The 23,597-nt window shown below is 39.1% G+C and overlaps 4 protein-coding genes across 4 annotated transcripts; 1 reads left to right on the top strand and 3 right to left on the bottom strand.

The window, feature by feature from the left end:
• Window positions 1–13,874: 13,874 nt before the first annotated feature.
• Window positions 13,875–14,621, bottom strand: J4E86_010197 (uncharacterized protein; the record flags this gene model as incomplete). The annotated part of the gene is made up of 1 exon (XM_051450696.1): window positions 13,875–14,621. One exon carries the CDS (start codon window positions 14,619–14,621, stop codon window positions 13,875–13,877), a length of 747 nt encoding a protein of 248 aa, XP_051298211.1.
• A 4,942-nt stretch (window positions 14,622–19,563) lies between these two features.
• On the bottom strand, window positions 19,564–20,226 carry J4E86_010196 (uncharacterized protein; the record flags this gene model as incomplete). The annotated part of the gene is made up of 1 exon (XM_051450695.1): window positions 19,564–20,226. The coding sequence occupies one exon, from the start codon at window positions 20,224–20,226 to the stop codon at window positions 19,564–19,566; it is 663 nt and encodes a 220-aa protein (XP_051298210.1).
• A 752-nt stretch (window positions 20,227–20,978) lies between these two features.
• Window positions 20,979–22,120, bottom strand: J4E86_010195 (uncharacterized protein; the record flags this gene model as incomplete). The annotated part of the gene is made up of 2 exons (XM_051450694.1): window positions 20,979–22,059; window positions 22,113–22,120. 2 exons carry the CDS (start codon window positions 22,118–22,120, stop codon window positions 20,979–20,981), a joined length of 1,089 nt encoding a protein of 362 aa, XP_051298209.1.
• Window positions 22,121–22,733: 613 nt separating this feature from the next.
• Window positions 22,734–23,489, top strand: J4E86_010194 (uncharacterized protein; the record flags this gene model as incomplete). The annotated part of the gene is made up of 2 exons (XM_051450693.1): window positions 22,734–23,314; window positions 23,366–23,489. The coding sequence occupies 2 exons, from the start codon at window positions 22,734–22,736 to the stop codon at window positions 23,487–23,489; spliced, it is 705 nt and encodes a 234-aa protein (XP_051298208.1).
• Window positions 23,490–23,597: the final 108 nt, after the last annotated feature.

The raw sequence follows: 23,597 nt of genomic DNA, 5'->3' as shown, positions 1-23,597 counted from the left end.
AAGAATAGTATAATATAGCTACTAATATAGCTAGGCCTATATATAATTTTATATAAGATATAAGTTTTTAGTAATTATATAAGTATTATAGAAGTATCTTAAGTTAGTCTTAAACTTTAGACTAGTAGTAAGCTTATTAAATTACTTTTTAAAGCTATGTAATTATATTAAGCTAGTATCAGTACTACTAGTAAATAGTCTACATAGCTACTAATAAGATATTATAAATCTAAAGTAGTGAATCTATTATAGTTATATATATAATAAATCTTATATTAGTAGTAGATAATAACAACTAATATATATATATATATATGATAAGTATTATATTAGTAGTAAATAAGTCTAAGTATTATAAGTAATAAATCTAGGTCTAAATTAGAGATTTTCAAGTTTACTTTTAAGTAATGTAGTAATGTATTATTACGTAGATATGTAATTACGTAATTACTTTCGTTTAAATTAAGTATACTATAGACTCTGTCTCTTAGGCTTAGAGAGAAATAGATAGTAATTATAAGTTAGATAGCTAGAATATAGTCGAGATCTAGATTAATTTAAGCTATTTATCAGGATATAGTAGCTACAGAGCTACTAATAGTAATAGTAGAAAGCTTTAAAGTTAACGTAATATATTATTTATTTTTTTAACCTAAGTTATTGTATTTAGTATTTACTTATAGTAGAAAGTATATATAGTATAGTTAATCTTTTTACTTTTTTGATTTTAAACTACTAACTTCTATAATTACTTTATCTTTAATAGTATATTAGCTTTTTTATTCTAATTTTATATTATCTAACTATAACGACTGTACTTTATAGAATATTATTACTTATAATACAGTCTCGTTAAATAGCTATGCTATATAAGTACTATACTTACTTTATATTATTACTATAATTTATATTTCTGTCTTCTAATATTCTTTATTAATATTAGTAGTATTTTACTTTTACTATTACTTTGCAGACTTACTTAAGATAACAAAACTATTATAAAGTAACTATTACTACTAAATCTTTATTCTTAGCTAAATTTTACTCTTTCTAAAAGACTCTAAGTATTCTCTTTCTCTAGAGTCTACCTTAGAAAAAGAAACTTTTAAAAATTATCTATACTCTTCTACTACTAAGAATACTAGTACTCATACAATATTAAAATCTTATACTAACTTATATCAAATACTTTATTTTTTTCTATATATAACTATTATTCTTTTACATAATTGCTAAGAGATACATTCTTTTCTAACTACTAGAGAATTAAATAATTATTTTTTTAAAGTAAAGTACATAGTACTAGACTCTTCTAGAGTTAACGTTCTTAGAAAAATAGTATTGATTAAAATTATTTAAATATTACTATACATTTGAATTTATATCTAATCTTTCGAATATAGAGTTTTTAGAGTTGTATCAGGATTAGTAATATCTATGCTATCTAAAGCTAAGTCTATTAACTATACTAAGTGCTATAAGAATAAAAGTACTTACTAGAATAGTAAGAATAAGAGAAAAAGTAAGGTTTAATCTTCTTATAGTAATATTACCTTTTGTTGTAAAGTTAAAAGCTATACTAGAGTTTATCTCTCCATATTTTAGTAAGTATTCTAATATAATATAAAGAATAAAAGGTTATGTATTAAAATATCGAATATATCTTATATAGAGAAGTTTAACTTTCTAGAAACAAATCTTTCTTATACTATAGCTAAGCTAAATTAAGATTACTTACTTTTTTATAGTAGTTTTATAATATAAAACTATTCTAGACTTAGGTATAATCTTTAAAACATACTAAAGTTTATCTACTTAGCTCTTTAACTCAAAAGAACTAAAGTTTAATATTATACTACGCTTTAATGTAACTCCTATACTTTAAGTTTATTCTTAATCTTAGTAATAATAGCTACTACCTGTTTTATAGTCTTTGAAAATTAGAATTTAGATAAAAAATACTCTTAAAGTTATATAGCATTACTACTATAAAGATTATTCTATAGTCTACTAGAAAAAAGGCTTCTTCTACTACTATTCTAAACTACTATTACTTTCTACTACTATTGCTTTCTTCTAATCTTACCTTTTACTATTATTACCTTCTACTATTATTCGTTTCTAGAAGAGTACTATTTATATTCTAATCAAAGTTCTTCATTTACTAAGAATACTTCAAGAAAAGAATCTTTTTAATTTCTATATATTATAATAAGAAGTATTTAGAGATTATACTTTTATAATTATTACTATTAAAACTTTTTAATAGTCTTTTAAAACTTTACTTAACATTGTTATTCTATTATAATAATATAAATTCTACTATAACTATCTTACTATGTAAAAGTGGAAGTCTAATTAAATTTAATACATTACTAATATGCTCTATACGCTTAGCGCTAATATAATATTGAAATATCTTTATTATCTATTCTATACTAAGATAGAATTATTCTAGTCTTATTAGTAACGAGTTTTTCTTTTCTTTTACTAAGACTACTATTCTTAGAATTGGTACTATCTAATAATTTCTTTTAATCTTTTTAGTTACCTAAGCTTGTCTATTTTAAAGCTTAAATTTTAGAGTTATCTAATAAATTACTAGGTATTCTCTATTACTAATTATCCTTTATATATACTTACTTAATACTATAATATTTAATAGAAGACTACTTAAGTAACTTTAAATCTTATATTTAAAAAAGCTTTTATAGCTTTTGTCTTTTAATCTATTTAGTTCTGTTCTATTAACCTTTCACTTGATATACTTTTAGTTCTTTTTAAAAACTTTAAAATAAAAAGCTTTTACAATATAACTATAAGTATAGAGCTAGAAAAAAGCTTTTATTAAAATAGTAAGAAGTAGATAAAAGTAATTACTTATAATAGAAGATATCTTATAGCTTTATACATTATAAATATATACTATTTTACTTAAATAACTCTTTTTTTTAATATTGTTATAATTATAAAATAATAGTCTAATCAGCTTACTATATTAGATTAGAAGCTAAGTAGTTTAAAGCTAGTAACCTAAAATAAGCTTAACTTTATTAAGCTTATAGTAAGTAATATCTTTTTTAGCTTAAAAGAGGTAGTAATTTACTAGTAGTAAGAGATAGTATATATATATATTGTAGTATTCAATTATACTAATAGATACGTAATAATAGATAGAATAGATAGTTTTTATTATAAAGAATAGTATAATGTAGCTACTAATACAGCTAGAGGTATTAATACTTATATATAAGATATAAGTCATCTAGTAATTATATAACTATTATATAGATATTATAGATTAAGTTAGATATTATACTAGTAGTAGGCTTACTAAGTTACTTTTGCAAGTTATATAATTATATAAGGCTAGTATTAGTACTACTAGTTAATAGTTTATATAACTATAAGTAATATAGAATAAATATTAAGAAGTTAGCCTATTATAATAATATACATAGTAATTATTATAAACGTAGTATAAGTATAAGTATAATAAGTTATAAATCTAGACTTAAATTATAGATTTTTAAGTTTACTATTAAGTGTAATATAGTAACGCATTATTACGTAGTTAAGTAATTACGTAATTAAATAATAACTTAATTTTGAAAAATAAGTACGCTATAGGCTCTATTGCTTAAGTCTAGAAAAAATGTTATAACTTATATATATTATATATATTATGTTATAATATATATATATATAGTTATATACTAAATATAGCTTTATATTTACCTACCTCTCTAGAAATACTGCTTCTAGTAATATTATAATACTTAACTTATAGATTATTTATACTTTATAGGCGCTACTTAAGTAATAGAAAAGTATATTTTTAGAATGTTTTATACTTTAAGCGCCTCTATAAACTTAGTTCTATAAGCTTTTAACTTATTATTACTACTTATATTATAGCTTAATAAGTTTAGTAGCTTACTTTACTCTGCTATAAATGCTTTCTTTATACTATTTACATTATTTACCTTCTATAAGCCTACGCTACGTAGCTATATTTATATATATACTATATATCTACTTAATTCTTTATATTTATAAGAGAATAAATAACTAGTCTAAGTCTTAGTACTAGGTTTAACAATAAAGCTTTCTTATTGTTTCTTTTCTTCTTACTAATACTAGCTACTTTTCTATATACTACTATGTCTATATTAAGAAACTAAATATCTACTTTATGATAATTCTATTTAGATATACTCTTAATTCTTCTTACTATAAGCTATAGATAGATAGATAATATAAGAATACTTACTAGTTCTAATTATTTTTAAAATAGAAAACGATATTATCTTATTACTCTTTTATAGTTTACTTAATACTTTTAGATATCTTAGATTTAGATAGTATTCTAGAATATCTTTTTACTTTAAAGCTTACAAAAACGCGCTATACGCTTTTATACTACTAATCTCTTATAATTAAACTACTTTCTTAGCCTTTTCTTCTATTTTCGCTTTTTACGTACTATACTTTAGAATATAAGTTGAACTAATTTATAATACTTACTGTATTCTAGCTACTTAACTTAAACCTACTAGATTTATACTTTTTATTTTATCTATAGCTACTATAATTACGCTTACTACTACTTCTTACTTTAGATATATACTACTTTATACTACATATATATTAACTTAAAGGTATTCTTTTCTCTAAATTATATACTAGAATTCTTACCTATGTTATATCTTTATTAGAGAACTAATACATTTAATAAATTGAAATTACTTTTGGCTTTATTTTATAGATCTTATAATACTTCGAGAACTTCTTAAGCTTACTTACTAGTTTATGTAAAATAGTATTTTATACTATATATTCTCTTACTAAATAGATCTTATTTTAAGTGAACTATCAAACACTTTAGAATAGAAACTATATTTTATAATGCTATTTCTTTAGATGCTTTCTACTTCTAGTGCTCTTATTACTATACTTTTCTATATTAATAAAGTAAATCTTAATTATCTTCTGTCTTCTAGCTACTTAAGTAATTAATATTAAATTTCTACTTTTTAGTCTACTTATAAATTTATTAAATACAATTAACTTTTCTTTATATACTTTTTTATCTTTTACTCATCTTAGACTTTTTAAGATATGGTTATACTAAGTACATTTCTATTGATATTTATTTTAGTTTTAAAATACTAGTTAGTTAAGAAATATAAATAGTAGATAATTATAGTAGTTTAGTTATAAAGATAGAATAGCTCTATAATAATTAAAAGTGTAGAGTATCTTTTGTCTTTAGATAAGCTCTTAATAGCTAAGTAATACTATCTAAGAATTAGATATTAGGTTATTAATATAACTTTAATTATATAAAATAATTACTCTACCTTTTATTCTCTAGAAAATTTAAGCTTATGAGATTCAAAAGTAGTAAACTCTATAGCTAAGTTTTAGTTTCTAGAACTTTTTAAACAATTTATACTACTACTAACTATAAAACAATCTATTTAGAAGATTTCTTAATGTTTTAATTATACACTATATTATTTAACCATATTATACTAATATTTTAATACTAGTACACTTAAGAAAATGTTACATACTAAAGATTTATCTTTTTATTATAACTAGTTCTATAATAGAAGAACATATTATTTTACTATAGTTTTAAAGTTTAATTAACATATATAGATATTTTATAATTTAGAAATTATAAAAAAAAAAATCTCTTAGTTTAGAGATTTTATATATACCTTACTAGCTTACTACTATTTCTATATACCTAATCTCTTATACTTAGACTACTCTTAGACTCTTTTTCTTATCTTTTTTAGCTACTATACTTTATTATATTAATTAAACTTCTTTTAAACACTTACTATATCTTAGCTATTAAATATATACTTACTTTAATTACACTTTTTGTCTTAATAATAGCTACTATAACTACGCTTGCTATTTTATCTTAATATACTCTTATCTATAATAGTACCTAATAATTACTACTTTATTATTATAATAAAAAGAAAATTCTAGAATATAAGAAATAAATAATATATTCTTTTCTAATATAAATACTATAATAATAGTAAGATCTAATAAATCTAGATAGTTTTGTAAATAGTCTAAGTAGTAAAGTCTTACTAGTACTATAAACAAAAATTAAATCTAATATTAAATCTTCTACTTATACTAAGCCTATTGATATATTATAAGATATATAGTTTAATAAAGTTAAAAGTGATATAGAGTTTTTAATTATTATTGGAAATATATATAAGAATTATTTAAACTTTTAAACTTTACTCTTATCTTATAAACCTTTAAATTATTAAAGCTTAATATAGTTTTACTTTATAAAGCTAGTATAGAAAAACTCTATTAACGAAAATACTCTACTAATACTAAATTACCTAGTAATTTAGAAGAGATAATATTTAAATTCTTTTCTATATTCTAGATCTTTCGTAAATTATTAAATTAGAGTATTAATATTCTTACAAATTCTATTAAAGCTTAATTTATATAATAATTCTCTTTTATCTATAAAAAGCTATTTACGTCTTATATTTAGAATTAATTTAAGTATAACTATAAGTTAAAATTTCTTAGTAAACTAAAAATTCTATAGCGTTTAAGCTAATTACAAAAATGTAAAATCTATTACTAGTATATAAAGAAACACATTACAGTAAGTTTTACTAACTTCTAAAAGTAAGTAAGCTTAGACTTAGACTTTTAGCGCTACTACTTTTAGAGTAGTTAAAGATTTACAATAGAGAGTAGCTATAAAGCTATTTTAATACTAAAGTAAGTAACAAAAATATTTTAATAGTAAATACTTTAGATAACTATTATAGAATTATAAATACCTATTAGCTTATAACTAATAAAGTAATATTTTTTTAAAGTATATATTGAAAACATATAATACAATTGCAGTAGAAGTATACTTCTTCTCTATTTTATATTTCTATAGCTTTTAAAACTTTAGAGATATTTATAAAACACTAATATTAACTTAGAGCTTATAATAAAGGTTATACTCTCTTAAATTACTCTTTGAAAAGTTTTTAAACTAACTATAAGTCTAAAATCTATTTTTTTTCTATTAATCTTACGCTACTATCTTAATACTTAACTAAATTATTATATTACTAACCTATAAATTATATAAATATTACTTTCTATTTGTATAGATTCTTTAAAGATTATTATAAGTAATAGTATTATAGTAAATCTTATAACTTTTTCTATTATATCTGTAACTACTACTATTATTTATACTTTTAAGATATAGTTTACTAATAACATAGTACTAACTAGAACTAATAGTAACTATTATATTATATATATCTTTTCTAAGTATTAAAAGTAAGTAAAACTAACTTTTGCTTTTTACTATGACTTTAAATTTAAACACCTTATTAATAGAATCAAGACACTGTTTTATAAGCCAGATCTTAATAATATAAATTTTTCTAGTAGCTAAAGGTTTATATATTAGCAAAGTTTTCAAAAAGCTTATTTAAGATATATTTTTAATTACGTACGTTTTATGCAGTAGTAAGTTAATTTAAATTGATTATAATATATATATTATTTAAATAGAAGAAAAGCTCTACTTGAGTAGTATAGTAAATAGCTATATATACTAGTAGTAGACTATATTAAAAGAAACTTTAAAACAGAGTAATTTAAAGCTTAATAAAGATTAAAAAGTACTTCTACGCTATCTCTAGTAAATAGACACTATTATATAAATAGAAGTAGTATTAAAGTCTTACTAAAGCTAGTAGAAGTATAACTATAGAATAGTTAAAATCTAATATAATTCTAGACAGAGTTAAGCTACTTTACAATTCTAGCTAGCGCTAGAAAGTAGTAATAAGATTTTTCAAGGTAGAAGAGTTACGCAGGCCTTTAAGCTCTTATTACTTACTTACGTAGCCTTATACTTTACGCTATACGTAATAATTCTACTTCTATTTAAAGTTTTTTACTTCTATCTAGTACGCTATATAGTAGATAGACGTAACGCGTTATATTAGCTTACTACTATAGTAGGCGTAAAACGCTAACCTCTATAATAAGGTTAGTAGCTATAACTAATAAGAGAGTAGCTTTAATCTACTAATAGAAGTGTTTACTTCTATTTTATATATTCTAAGCTAAAGAGCTTACTTACACTCTACTAACGTAGCGTTACGTATAGAGTAATTATATTATAGTTATTAGCTACTTAGAGAATAGAAATAATATTATAGTTATAGTTAATAGTAATAGAATAAATATAGTAGTTTTATTTATACAATTAAACTTATTCCTAGTTAAAGTAAAAAGAAAATTTAATAGATAAGTATAGAGTAAATCTAGAGTATAGACTAGTAATAATTATATTACTAATAGTAATATATATTTAATTACTATTATTATAATTTAAGTACTTCTAAAAGAGACTAGCTTAGAGTCTTTTAACTTCTTTAAATATCTTATAATATATTTTCTACTATAAAGTCAGCTCTAAATTAGAGTTAGATATAAACTATTTAAAATAAGAAGTTACTACTTTTTATTTCTTTGTAGTAAATTTTATATTTTTTCTTATTTATTTTTTAGCTCTATAATAAAGAAAGCTATCTCTAAAATACTAATTCTTTTTTTAAGTTTATAGCTAAACTATAATATAGAAAAAGATTTATTACTAGTATTTTATTCACTAGATTAATACTTAAATTTTATAGTTACTTTAATAAGGCTATACTAGACCTTTTATCTCTATTAGTTATTACTAGTAATACACTCTAATAGTTAGCTTTATTAACTTAGACTTAGTAAGATATATAATCTATAAGATATAAAATTATAAGTAGAGAAAATAAAAGTATTACTCTAGAAACTATAGAGGTTTATACTACTTACATATTATTATAGTATTACTCTTAGTATCTTCTTACTCTCTACTAGTACTACTACTCTTTAAAGTAGTAATAGCTTTAAAATTTAAGCTAGCTATATAGTATGTTTTAGAACTAAAAAAAAACTCTTATTAAAACTAGAAGAGTAATACTTAAAAAAATATTATTATTAATATATAAATATAGTAGATAGTAAATCTAATAGTAATTAATTAATAAAGCTACTTTTAAGTACTTATATACTAAAATAATAATAATATATACTATTACTCTATTTAAAATTATATTAAAGAATTATTAAATATAGTAAAGCTATAAGTTACTTAGATCTAATACTAAATACTATACTTATATATACTTTATAGTATTAATAAAGAATTTAAGTAACTATTAGTAAAAAACTAATTTTATTATAGTTATATTACTTTACTTACTAAAGCTTTACTTAGTTATATAATATTTATTTTACTCTTCTTCTTAAAATTAGACTAGTCTTAATACTTTTATAAGTTCTTCTAGGATTATTATAAAAGATAGTATTATTATAGATCTTATAACTCTTTTTATTAGTCTTATTAACTACTATAGATATATAAAAATTATAATAGTAGATTATATTTAGAAAATAAATTCTAGCACTAGAATAGTATTGTACGAAGTAGCGTAACGTCTAGACACGCGTAGAGCGGTGCGATAGAAGCTACAATTAGCCGCTGTCCTAGTCCGAACACCTTGCATATCGTTCCCGAATGTAACGCGCAAGGACTAGGTGCCTCTTATGCTTATCTTGCTACAAAGTCTACTTCGCCTCAGCGCAGGACCTCTCCCAGAAAAGCTGATCCGTGCCACTTGTGGCAATGAACTCTCCCTGCTCTAGCGAATTCATAAGATACGCGCAATTTCCAAGCTTTGGGTTGAACAGATAACTCTTGCATTCTGCTTCGGCCAAACATAGCGTCGCACAAGTCGAAACATCGGTCGCATCGATCAAGTTGAACGAAGAAGCGTAGTATGCCTCAACATTGGCGAAGCCTTCGACGCCACACGTGTTGCTTGGAGTCGGGCTGGGGGAAGGAACATCGCACTTTCCGAATCCAGCTTGGCAGCCTGTTGCACAGAATGCGGCGGTGCTTCCACTGCGAGTCGATGTCAGTATGAGAGAGAGGGGGAGAGGACATTGAGAGCTTACCACCACCCGTAGGCGCTGCAACAATCGCCGAATGAAGAGCCTAGGCATGTCACTCCGCTGCCACAACTTCCGTCGACGGAGATCTTCTGAGTGGGTGCTGGTGTAGCTGCCGAGGTCGCAGTTGGAACTGCAGTCGTGGACAAGGTCGATGAAGATGGCGCCACTCCGCAGTTTCCAAAGGCTGCATTGCAACCAGTGCCGCAATGGGCGGTGGACGTTCCACACCATCCATACGCGCTACAGCAATTACCAAATGAAGAGCCGACGCAGGTGAAGCCAGAAGTTCCGCCGCAAGTTCCATCAGTGGAGATCTTTCCGCCCGTAACCGGGGCCGCTGATGCTGCGGGTACTTTCGATGATACTGCGGGTGCTGCTGATGAGACTGCGGGTACTGCCGATGACACTACGACTATCGTCGATGATACTGCAAGTGTTTTCGATGTTGCCGCAGGTGCTGAGGAAACGATGACCGCGGGTGCTGAAGGTACTGGCGACTTGCAGTCTCCAAATTTACCCTGGCATCCAGTTCCGCAGTGTTGTGGCGTGGAACCACAACGTCCATTCTTCGAGCAACAGTTTCCCCAAGACGAATTCTTGCAAGTAAGCGTGTTCCAGGACTGTTTACCGCAAACACTCGAGGTGCTGACGCGCAACGCATTGACATTAAGGAATAGAAGGGCCGGAACGGCTAATAACATTGAAGAACGCATCGTGTAAAAGAACCGTCGGAACGAGTGACTTGGGTTAAGAAACGGTCGGCGAATGGGGACGCATTACCAGACTAATGAGAGGGAGCGACCAGAATATATTACATCGTGGATAGGAGACTTCCAAGCATGGCCTGACTCGTGAAGCGAAAGTGGTGTTAGAGTTCTCTCGGGCTAGACCCGATGAGCCGAAAGCTAGGCTATAATTAAACCTGCCAAGGTTATTGCTTCCCCACAAGGCTGAAGATGGCGTTCATCTTGATGCGCACTAGGAGCTCAACACTCGTCGCTTTGCATCTGTCAATTGCGGAGTTGCCGTAATGATGCACTTCGCGGGGACACACGATGCCATTGGAGCATTGAACTATGTTCAGCGACCACCTAACATACAACTTGTTTTTTATCTTTTGCTTATTGCTCAAGTGAAACTCGACAGCTAATCTGTGAGAGTGTAGATTTGCAGGGATTGACATTAGTTATATAGCCTTTACTAGTGTTAAGCTAGCTTCAACCCAGAGCCTCTTTTCTCTAGAGCAACACTTGCTGTCCTTGCTTTCGCTTTCATATCTGCTATCCCCTGAGGTCTTTTGTTCAGCTCGACCTCGCAGAAGAGAGCAGCAAGGAACGAGCTTTTCCAAAGCCGATCGCGCTGAGTGTCGCGGTTCTCAATCGCAACTAACAAAAGGAAAACACCGCTGAGAGCAATCATAACAGCAGGATAGGCGATCCAAGACCACCGTACGTACGCACATGTTGTGTTGAATCACATTTGCCCGTCTGCGGGAGAAGATGACGACTGAAGAGGGACTTGGAGGGGTACGGGGCTACCGTGAGTGCGAATGACAGAAGTCATCAAAGTCGCGAGGTTCTCTATTCGTCTTTCAATGCTGTCGAATGTGATGTTGCCTTCCTCGAACAGTACACGCAAGTGAACTGAGCCTACTGTTCCCTCGTGAAAGCCCATTGAGAGGTTTTTCTGGTCAAACGTAGCTGTCAGGCTTTCGCTTATCGTGGTCTCCGAAAATTTGTTGAGAAGCCACACGCAATCCGGTGGAAAGTACGACCACTTCCACCCCGCGCTTGGATTCGTATGACCGCTGCCGTTGATGTAAGTGGACTCGTCGCTATGTTTCATGAACCCGAACAGCCCAGTACTGGGGCGGTCGGAGCCCTCGCATGATTCTCTTATGCCGTTCCGTATAGTGTACTTGGTTGTCATCGCATGGGTCCATGTGAACACCGTGTTTGAGAAGTCAACATCCCCAACGGGCGGCTCATTGAACTGTGCTGATATGCTTTCAAGATACGTAATGTCAACCAATTGCTTTTCCAGAATCGCGTCGGTGATCCCAGCTTCATACGTGTTGATGGTTGGGAACATTGAACAATTGACAGCTCTCCAATCTTGCTCAAAATTGGAAGACCTGAAAAGAAAGTATATGGTGGTCAGGCCCGATGGAGTGAACGAGGTCCAGGAGCGAACGACAGGTTCTCCACCATTCTCTCGTGAGAACTCCAAGGTATGGCCGTCTTCATAATCCAGTGCCAAGTATGCCCTAGTCAAGTTGTCTCTCATCGAATAGGTTTCATTCACTATGCGAATGTTTGAGGTGATGTTGGTACAGAAGTGACCGAAAGACAGGGTCGAAAATGATGCACTGCCCTCAGCTGAGAAAGTGCAGTTGCCGCTACTACAGCCGGAAGAGAGTGTATTGGTCAAATCTCCGACGGGTTGAAGTACGCCGACGCTGATCGCTGCTGCCATTGGGGCATACTCCGCGGGTACGTTGGACTGCATTGTACCTCCAATACGGTTGTAGGAGTTGGTTCTCGATATGGTGACCGAAGCGGCTGTGTCTTGCTGGAGGCAATCCTGAAATTGCACGAGCTGTTGCGAAAAGAAGCCGAGCAAAGACGACATTATCGTAATAGCGGCGCCCAGTACAGCAAGATAACTGCACGAAGTTAGTCTTGTCTAAGGCAGGGCGGATCGCAGGGCGGGTACTATATTTGCGATGGTCTCAAATGGTACAGCAGATTGATGGAGCCCCAAGAACCACGGCTCGCTGAATCAAGTCGTTCAATGTGATCCAATTTCCTGGCGTTTCGATACCAGTTCCACTTGCACTGGCTGATGCCTGTCGCTCAAGTCAGCTTGTATGCTCTTTGACGTTTAGATCTTAAGTTACCTTCTGTCAATATAACGCCCACGCATGCCCTCATGAGCAGGGAAAATAGCGATATGATAGAGTTTATCGTGACCAGCTGAGGCCATTGGGGAAGCGGTTAATTCTCATGGACCAAGAGTGTCGAAACAAGTCCGGCAAGAGTAAGGATGGAGGCGATAAGACTCGATGTCTCTAACGTCCAGCTCTTGTTCCAAGCACGGCTCACGGCCTCGACACAACGCTTCCATGCGAGGCACACGCGACCTAGCGCTGTTCGGAACATGTTCTTCGCCTGCGCGGCGACATGCCTATTCTTCTGACTCCCAGCCTTTTGAAGCTTCGGCGCTGTATTTGGTGGCGCATTGCTAGCACTCCCTGAACCACTCTGAACGGTGAAACTGGGCTTGTCGATTTTTTCGCTGACTTTGGACTTGAGAAGTGGCCGTGCCGATAGTTCGGCCAACTCGACTGACTGAGAGGTTGAAGCCATGCTGACTATGTACACACGAGTGAGACAGATGCCTTATGTACTATCACCGTTGTAAGCTGACCTCACAATGTCAGACGTGTGCGACTGGGGGCAAGGCTGACTTTGCTCGCAAATACCCTATTGGTCGCTGCAGCGCGCGATCAGAATGTAATTAATGCTGGGTAACCTCAGAGCAAGGCTGTGGTTGGTTTTCGCAGGCTCAATATATCGACTTGGAAGCACAGCCTTCGCAATGAACGCAAGCAGCATCAGTCGTGAACCCAGAATCTGCCCGTTAGCTTCTTCTCGCCCTTGTGATTGGTTGCAACTTTATCAACTCTATGGTCCCCATAGTCGAGATAGGTTTGCTATACTACTACATCTGGATCACGAAAACATAAAATCACAAGCACATATTCATCGCTTGGTGTCCAGGACTGGTTTCTTTCACCAGGTGGACCATCCAAGCCTGATCGCCTCCTTCCACGGTTCATTCGTGACATTGTTTGTTGCGAGAAAGGACTTGAAGTACATGTCCTCGCCAATCGACTTGACATTGTGATTTTCCAAATGGCGTATCGTTAGTGGAAAGATGGCGATGGCCGGAAGAATGTCAGGTTCATCTGCCCCGTGGTCGAGCGAACTATACACATTCTGTGGAATAGGATCGAAGGAGATGCGACGTACAAACTGTTTGTCTATAGTCCAATCAGGTCCTCGGTAGATGTAGATAAGACCATGGTAATACTCGGTGTCCGGGTCTTCGATGTAACTTGGTACCGAGCCGGGTAGACTACCGGCACCGTTCTCACTGTCCATAGTGGACGACAACCCTAGTGTTTCGACCTGACGTGTATATTCACCCCGGCTGCGCTTTTCCTCACGATAGTGGGCGATGCAGGCCTCGTCGGAATCCTCTGCATTTGGGACATGTAGGAAAAATAGCTCGAGGCGGAAGTGACAGAAGTTCTCCAGTAGGGAGCCTTCTCTGATCGCCTTGAAGAGCTCATATGGCTGAACATTGTCCGGGTTGACGTCCGGATGGGTAAAGTATATGATGAAATTGTAAAGCGGTGGAAGAGGACACGAATCCAGGCCCTGGAACACCATGAGCGCGTTGTGCCTGAAAGGAAGAACATGAGTTATCCTGCGTGGGTGGCGAGCCACTCTGCGGCCTCCACGGGTTACGGGCATGGAGGGATCGGGTTGGGTAGAGCTGATGGTCGTGGTCTGATGAGGGTTACACGAGGTAGTGTTGGCGTGCACATGGACAGGTCACATGTCGGCTGGTTGAGCTACGTGCGCCAAGCGCAAATGAAATTGGACTCCTTCGTCCGGACCTTCTTGATTGCAACGCCCTCTGAATTCCATCACAAATTGTGTCTAGATAACTGCTCTGTGTGATCATGTGCGATCCAAGCAGGCTGTATATGGGTTGTTGCCTAGATGATGGGTGACAGGCTGCCACTGGTGGGCAATTCGGGAGTAGCATGGTCGGCGCGCACGTCCGGCTTGTCGCCCAAGGCCTCTGAACCAAGACAGAGCTTCCGCTCCAGCAACAGCCCTGGAGCTACCGCCCGGATCAATCACGAAGTCCTTCCAAACTTATGTACCATGTTTTGACATCGACAAATTGACCGTACTGCGCTAATTATGTGGTCCACTCCGAACCAATGCGACAGGAATACCCCCCGAAATCCGCTTCCAATGAGCTACACGACCAGTCGACATTCACACTTCCTCAGCGGTCACGTCCACATGAGCACCCGTGTAGGCATCTCTGCAATCGTATCGCAGCACATTTCCACCATCGTATACCCAGCGCATCTACGGACAAGCTCGTGAGAACCGCTCGACCGCGCGTCACAATCCCGTATATCACCATGGGACTGCCTGGATCACAACTAGGGGCGGAGACACATTACATTGGTACTTGGTCGACATGATCAAGTCCACCGGATAGGTTTCTGCGAGAGCGACGCTCCAGAGCCGACACCACAACTTGCTTTGAGGTACGCTCAGTACCCTGCGCCTTGGGATGAGGCTGGAAGCGAAGCTGGTCGCGGCGAGGCGCGCATAGAGCACATGCACGAGCGCCTATGGCATCAGCTCATCGCAGCGGTACGCAATCGTAGGCATGAAGCTCGGTCATGTCAAGGTTGCGAGTTCCCTGGATATACATAGTTCTGGTGGCTGGCCGCACGCATACATCGACACGAGCACTGCGCATCTATCACAAGGACCGATAGTACAAGGTTCCGAGGCTCGTTCGACTTCGATGCGTTATCTGAATTGGCACTTGGAAGCATTGCTCATGTCATGACTTCGAAGGCTATTGACAGCTCTAGGACTTTGAGCGAAAGTGCTCTGCTTCACTTTTCGCCGACCTTCCCAGTCCTCGAATGTGTCGCCATATACCCTCGTGTTGGCTTTCGGCATGGGCTCTCAAGACCATACTTAATGATTGATATATACTACGCCTTGTTGAGCTACCTAGAAGAGTCCTCCTTCATGATCCACTCCTCACTAGTCGCATCATTGGTGACAACACCCGGCGAATCAAAACCATCGCGCAATTTCTCATCTCTGTTCACTGAGATACCAGAACCAGACACGGTGCCGATGCTAGCTTGTGGCACCTCTTTTCCGCCTGCAGCCCAAGCGCGGGCGCCTCCCGCATGTTTCGCATCCGTGAACTCGTAATCTTCCTCACGACCCGACGGCTTGCCTGCACCTATCTTGAATAGTTTGAAGTTTCCAAACCGAAAGGGAGACTTGCGCCAGGATGCTCCGCCAGAACTCGCTGCGTTGCCGCTGTGTGCCGCCGATGGTCCAGCGAAGATTCCAGGAGCCATCATTGCTAGGAATGGACGGAGACAAGGTAAACAGCCGCTCATGATACCAACGTTGAATTCGATGCACAATGCCATGGTGACGCGAGACGCAACCCCTGCAAGAAGGCTATGTTAGCACGATGACAGTCTATTGTGGAACGATACTGCTCACATGTCGTATCCCATGTCTTGAAGTAATCCTGCGACCAAACGACCTTCAAGATGCCGCCGACGCATGTCAGGACGCCGAAAGAAAAAACCGCGACCAGATGCACGCGTCGTGATAGCGGCAACTTGACCTGCCACAGTGGCGCGACGGGCCAAAGGAACACCACAAAGTCCGACACTACATTGCAGATGCCGCTCGCGGTGAGTAATTGATGCGAGTCCAAACACACTTTGTCGACAATCGTGAAATCCCAGAGTGACTGGATTGGACTGGGACAGATAAATTAGTCAAAATCGAACATCTGCCCTGGCGTTATGACCTACACGCATTGTAGGATGTAGAGTGCCGACGAAATGACACCCCACAGAAGCTGGTACCCGATCATCGTCCAACAGAACAATTTGTTCGTTCTCGAGGGGAAAAGCTTCAGGTACGTCATACAGACGGAAAGCTTTGTGAGTGTCATAGAAGCATTGTACATTGTGACACTCGCAACGTTGTACTAGAAGCCATCAGTATGAATATTGAAACCAATGGTAATTGCTTACTTTTGCAGAGCTCACAAAGGTCATCGGGTTCACATCATAGAGATGACGCCCAAGAGAGTTGGTGGTTGTAACTAATAAGCACACAGAAATTGCTAAGGCGAAGACCTACACATGTTAGATACGTAACATGAGAGCATAGGGCGAACATACCGCTGCGCCAACCATGATCCAGTCATCGGCTCCTACACCTGACTTCTGATTCGCGCGAACGTAGATTCTGCCAGCGACAAAAAGTACCATTGGGATGGTTGTCGCGTATATTGCAGCTTCGACACTGCCCCTTTGCGACACTGGGTCGACATAGTTGGGTATTGGCCATGTTGCGATGATGGCTGGCGTGAGCGCGGTTCCAGAAGCCATAATTATGCCGGGATCAAGGTTCGTGATATGTGTATGTTGGGGATTGTAGTGCCACAATGTTTGGTTTGTATCACAAATTCCGAGGCCACGTGCACGGCATGTACACAAGAGGGTTGAGATTCCAAGACAAACCTTGAACTGCAGAGACAGTGAAGGCTAAGTATCTCGGTGCAAGGTGGTGCTGACCTTGATTTCAGAACGCTTGCGGGTTCGGGTGTGTTGCTTAACCTTGCTCGACACGTCGTGACTGACACCGGATCTGGCTCCGCCGTTGGACAGCGTACCACCAACGCCATTTCATTAGTGCACGCCATCGTGCCCAGTACGCGAAAGTAACCTTCGAGTCGCCAATCAATCTACCGTGATAGACGATCAGGCCTCCTCTTTGCACCGATTTCAAGTTTACGGGCTTTTGCATGATTGCCATCTAACCACGTTATTAGTAGATCAGTGCGTCAGCGATAGGCTTGTGGGTAATGTATATACTTGCAGCGACTACTAAAATCAGTGTCCCCTTTTCGAGAACCATCCGGGGCAATTCGTCTGTCGGGTGATGAACCTGGCAATATATGATACATTTTCATTTGTGAGAGTCGAGTCGTCGTCATATCAGACGTATACAGCAGTACAAGCAACGAAGAATAGAGCGCACCAAGTTCTATAATGTGACAGGTCCACTCGACAATTACGAAAGAGTATAGTCAAAACATATGCATCTACCTAGGCATGCTTGCAGCCGGTTGCACTCATCTCTCGCGCTATCTCGTACAGATATCATCGAGATGCGGCCTCGCCAATCGGAGTCGGGACCGTGAGCGTGTGGATATGCGTGAAATCTCCGTTCCACGGTCCGGTGCACCTTGAAAGGCCGCTGTCTAGGCTGGTACCTGACGCTAACTCACCTGAAACACATGCGGGTCATCTAAGCCGCCACAAGTCGAAGCACACAAACGAGCTGTATGACAGGCTCGTGGAACTGTCCACCACGTTTATCGCGTACAAAGGAGCTCCTCGTAGTCGCATGATCCCCAGCGTCATGCCCTTGATGGAGGACCGCGGTGGGAACCTAGATGTCCTTGGCCTCTGAAGGTGAATTCGACTGCGTTCCCTGCCCAGGTGATCAAGCTTAGCAACTTACAACGCGCTCGCAACATCCGTCTACGAGTCAAGAAGCGCGCAATCTCGGTATGAAAACCTGGTAACGCGCAAAATGCGTATCGCGCATGATGGCTCCCTGGTGGCTGGGTGCAACGCCCCCGCTCCCGCAATTCCCGCCGCGCTCTTTCCGATTGGGTCGCACACAAGTTTGCGTTTTCCACGATCTGTACTATTGCATAGTCGACGACATACTGGATGATAATATCCCTTTGCGACCCCCGCAATCACGATGTCAGGCAACGAGGCGTTAGTATGGGGGGCCTTGGGCCGTCAACTCTGTTTATGCTCTGCTGCGTGGCTGCCCCCCGATGTTGGACCCTCGAACTGTTATTGAACACTGAGATGGGTTACTGGCCTTCCCTGACAGATACCTCACATCCACTTGTTCAGACCGCGCAGGTATTTGGAAAGTCTTTCATACCGAGTGGCACAGCGGAGGACACTAAAATGACGAAAGACGACGATGCGTTCAAGGCTGTCGAACAGCAAGCCACCGCTAGCACAACTCAACATTAAGATAGGCCGCTTGTGATCTACATACACCTTAGGTATCACCGCATGAGCAGCCAAACTTAGGTACCTACTGAGCGCTTTCGCCGAAAGATACACATCTAAGGCTACAGTAGTCTCATGCGATCTCGTCTGCACTTGATATGCACCGAGCGCAGTGTAACACTTCACCAGCCGAATTAACCATCTACCGCTGCGCTCACTAGTACCGATCCTTAATATATAGTGTGTAGCAAAGAGGACTTCAAACGTATGATCAATAGTCTCGAAGCTGTCGAACCAAATTTGAGCTACGTCAACCCTGCTGCGCAGTTGAAGCTACCTGCTAGAACTTCTTCCAACCGACTCTTTTCTATACTATCTAAGGAAACCCTACTATCTACTACTACTACTACTACTACTACTACTACTACTACTACTACTACTACTACTACTACTACTACTACTGCGCCTATTCCAGCCCGTTCTAACCTTAATATTTGAGTATGTAGGCTATCCTTTTTCCACAAAGTGGAACTGTGGTACACCCTCCTACCTCCATGACGTACATCCATCGTTCAACGCGTACCGTCATGCCCGCTATCAGCGCTCACCTTCCGTTCAAAAGCGCCCCCATTGCTGATATCTTGGCCCTTGTGCTGCATCTCTTCTACATCCTCCAGTTCCACACCCTTGAAGACATACGACCCCATACAAACAACAAAGCCTGCCAATTCGAGAGACACTCCCTGCACCGTGCGAGAATGAACGTGTAACATCGTATCCCAGTCCGCAGGACCAGAATGCGCCTGATGTAAGCGCAGTGTTTGCGTAAGAACGTGGATGCCGAGAACGACGAGAGACAGACCAGGTATATACGCGTAGCGCCACGGAATGGACTTAGCAATGCTTCGGAGGACCGTGTTTGTGCGCTGTTCAGAACTGGTCATGACTATGTGCCTCCCTCTCATATCCGGGAACTGTAGGTCTCCGAAGGTGAGCCAGATCACACAGAGATGGGCGCCGGCTTGAGATACGAAGTACCCAAATACGAGGACGAGCCAGATCAAGAATTTGTAGTATCCGCCTGGGTCTTGGTGTGTGAACACCGTGTGCAATGCGTGGCCGAAGGTGAGGGAACCGAGCAGCAGGATGTACAGGCCGGGTATGTAGAGGTAGCGGAAGGGACTGCGATAGAGGACTTGGAACGTTACACTGTTTGTTGTTGAGGTGTCGTCCATCTTCAATCGCGTGTAGATGTGTTGTAGATGCGTGGGAGACGTGTCGTGTATTCTGGTAGATAGTCGCCCCTCCGGATCAGACGGCACAGTGGTCCGAGGAAGGCATGCGAGCTGTGCCGCATAACCTCGTTGAAGAGGATGTGTAGTATGACAAACTGCGACTGAAGGCACGTCTTGCAAGCTAACCGGTAAGACGCTATCAATTGATTTATTCTGCGCCCGATTGTAACTACCACCTGACACAGTCAATGCGACTCAGCTCACTGAACGATGTGGCGACCAGTCTCACGAATGCAAGATTCTCAGTCAGCCTGAGGTCTCTGCAGTCACCAGCAAGCAGTCAATATGAGAATCCACAACCCGACTCATTCGATCTCAACACCACTGCTATGCGTTGATCAACCCCCGTACAAAGATGGCTGGGGTCGGGATGATCTAGCGGCACTGCGCACTTGCTCTTCCCATTCAGCACAACATCTTTGGAGGTTGGAAGCAGGGGTACAATCACGCAGCCTTGCTTCTCGAACTGGTCAGCGAAAGTTCGAATTAGGAATGGATAATGGAAAGTCCAAGTTTGGTAGCGATGAAGTGCAAGATGCTCAACTAGGATGGAAATTCGATTGTTTAGAGGCCGAGCTCATTTCTGACGACACTCTCATAATCGTAGTATGTTGAGCCCAATGAATGGTAATAGGACACCAAACGAGTTGCCCGTAATGATCTGCACTCATATGAAGTGCAGTGACTCGCTTCTAGATGAAAGCCTTCTGAAGCTCCTCGTTCCGTCGATCACGGTGTTTGTAGCGGTCTCCCTCGCGTTCCCTACTCTTACTATGAGCTCGTCGCTTGTCGCTGCGATGCGAAGACCTATGCTCGTGCCTGTCACGGCTACGACTCGGGCTCCTATGGCGATGCTTCTGGCGCGAGGATGAGCAGGCCTCCTTCTTGGGTGTCTGATGCTCGTCGTCGTCCGCCTCCCGCCTCTTCCTTTTGAGATGTCGACTCCTCCTCTCCTCCCGCTCTTGGGCTGACCGTAGCTCCATTAGCTCACGGTCGCGTTCTGCAGCCCATTGCTTCCTATCCTGCTTCGACTTCTTCAGCTGTGTCTGTGCTTTTTGCATGAATGCGAAAGGGTCGTTCGTCGATATGCGCGCCTGCTCCCGTTCTTTGCGACGCGGGTCTTCGTTTCCCCAGACGTTTTTGTTTGTGAAGCCTTCATAGAGTGCCACATCTTGCTTCTCACCTGTGGTGGGTGCAGGCTTTTGTACGGCAGCGTACCAGGGTCGGTCGATACCACCCCTTCCTGCTGCACTGGAGAAGCGCATTGTGAATTGGTCTTCGATGGCCTTTTCTTTCCTGCGTTTCTCCTTCTCTGCGTCCGCATTCCTCCCACGCTTGATGGCCTCTTTCATGTCCACCGGGAACAAGTCAATGTGGCCGGTGTGGTCCTCCAACGGGGCATCGGATGCGGTGCTCCGTAGCTTCAGCACTTTCGGGTCTTTTGCCTCTTCCTCAGGCCGAGCCGTGATGGACTTGGCCATGCGTATATCAGCGTCGGTATCATCCTCACCCGCAAGCCTCCTCCTCTTTCTGTCATGACCGCGATCATCCGTGTTGCCTGAGCGCCTTGATGACGGCGCCTTTGTGGGTTCTTCTGCTGGCAATGGTGGGGGCGTCCGGCCTCGAAGGATGGCGGCGCGTCGCTCAGCATCGAGTTCTTGCTTGCGCTGGTCATCAGCGGCTTCGCGGGCAGCAGCGGCGGCCTCGTCGGCCTTGACCCGCGCGATGTTGTCCGAGTTGTAGACGTTCCATGACTTCTTGCCTAGCAGATGCCTGTGAGATTGTAAGCGACTGTGATGTGAAAAGTGTGGTGACGCGATACTTACAGAGGCATGGTGATAGACCTCAGGGACACAAGATCAGAGAGTGAAGTGCGCCGCACATGGTCGGACTGGCGAGCTTCTTAACTGTGGGCAGCGAGGTCGGGCGCGGAAACATCGCGGTACCCGTCGACGCGAACGGGAGCTGCCTTGCATTAGCGTCAAGCGGGGAGGCAAGCGCAAACCATGGTGCCTGCCTTCACCCCAGCTCCCCCACACTGCTATTGGCATAGACCAAAAAGGCGACTGGGGCTTTTTCCCAGATTCATCGCGTTCACGGTGTCGATCTGGTCTCGTTCTCCTGAGCCAACGCTTGCAGCAATTGTGTCGTTGCTTCTTCCTAGCGTGCGCCCACTCGCGGAAGGTTGTCCCAACCTCCCTGCGGAAGTCGTCTAGACCTCTGCATGAGCTCCCAAGACGCGATCCCTGCCTACATAACAGGACGTGTAAGACCATGTACTACTTGCAACTAAAACTTTGCTGAAGACGCCATCCTCCACACCAATGCCTGCATCATCGTTCGGTACATCCTAACTAATCGTTAATTGTTGCTTTTTGGCTCGACTTCATCCTACGGCACTCCTCTTCCGAAACGGAGACTTTAGACGAAAAGCACTTCACCTCACCATGCCAACCTGGCTCGTTCACGGCTTTCGGTGGCCCCGCGCCCAAATTCGCATTCATGTTATTCTGCAGAATCTCGACGATGCTGCACCGGAATGGCTAATGGCTCCTGCCACCACAGCCTGTCTGATACAGAACTTCAAGAGCCAATGGCCCCAAGAGATGGCTGCGCTACCTGATTTACGCTTCATCGAACAGTACGACCCCGATGATCTCACCGTCAAGGATCAACCATACGCATATGTGTGCGATGTTGTGCATGAGATCAGACTCGGAGCAGATGTGGAGGAGATGAGGGGAGCGGGGCTGGGAGATGACCAGTGGGCGGCCATTGCAGACCTCCGGGACAAGGTGGCGCCAGGAGAGAAATTGGGGTGGTTCGTAGTAGTCAATGGCGATGTCGAGAGATGGGCTCCGCCGCTGGAGGAAGAAGACGACGACATAACCCCAGAAGCCAGCCATGTATCAAGTCACAGGAGCAGCATGGCACAGTCGGATTCAACCCGCAACAAGGAACAAGAACGCCCTTCTTCCAGCCGGAGTTTCAAGAAGTGGTTCGGAGGAAAACTGAGGAAAACGAAGAGGCAAGCTGAATCATAATCACATTGGTGTAGACGTATGCTAACCTGCTGTAGTGGAAGGAACCTGAGAGGCGATACGCCAGAGGAGCCGGTTCCACCATTACCGCCAATCTCACCCCGTTATGCCCTTCAAGCTTCAAATGGAAAGGCGCCCGCACAACAGAAGACGGCATCGTGATTGCTGACGATAGACAAGTTGATGAGCAGGGTGTATCACGTGGTAACGAATAGATACGCGTGTGGTTGCTGGAATACCTAGGTACTATTTCGTGCAGCAGTTTGTAGT

Source organism: Alternaria arbusti (assembly GCF_024043155.1).
Source record: "Alternaria arbusti strain BMP 1465 chromosome Unknown scaffold_20, whole genome shotgun sequence".
NCBI lineage: Eukaryota > Fungi > Ascomycota > Dothideomycetes > Pleosporales > Pleosporaceae > Alternaria > Alternaria arbusti.
This window is presented reverse-complemented; position numbering and strand designations above follow the sequence as displayed.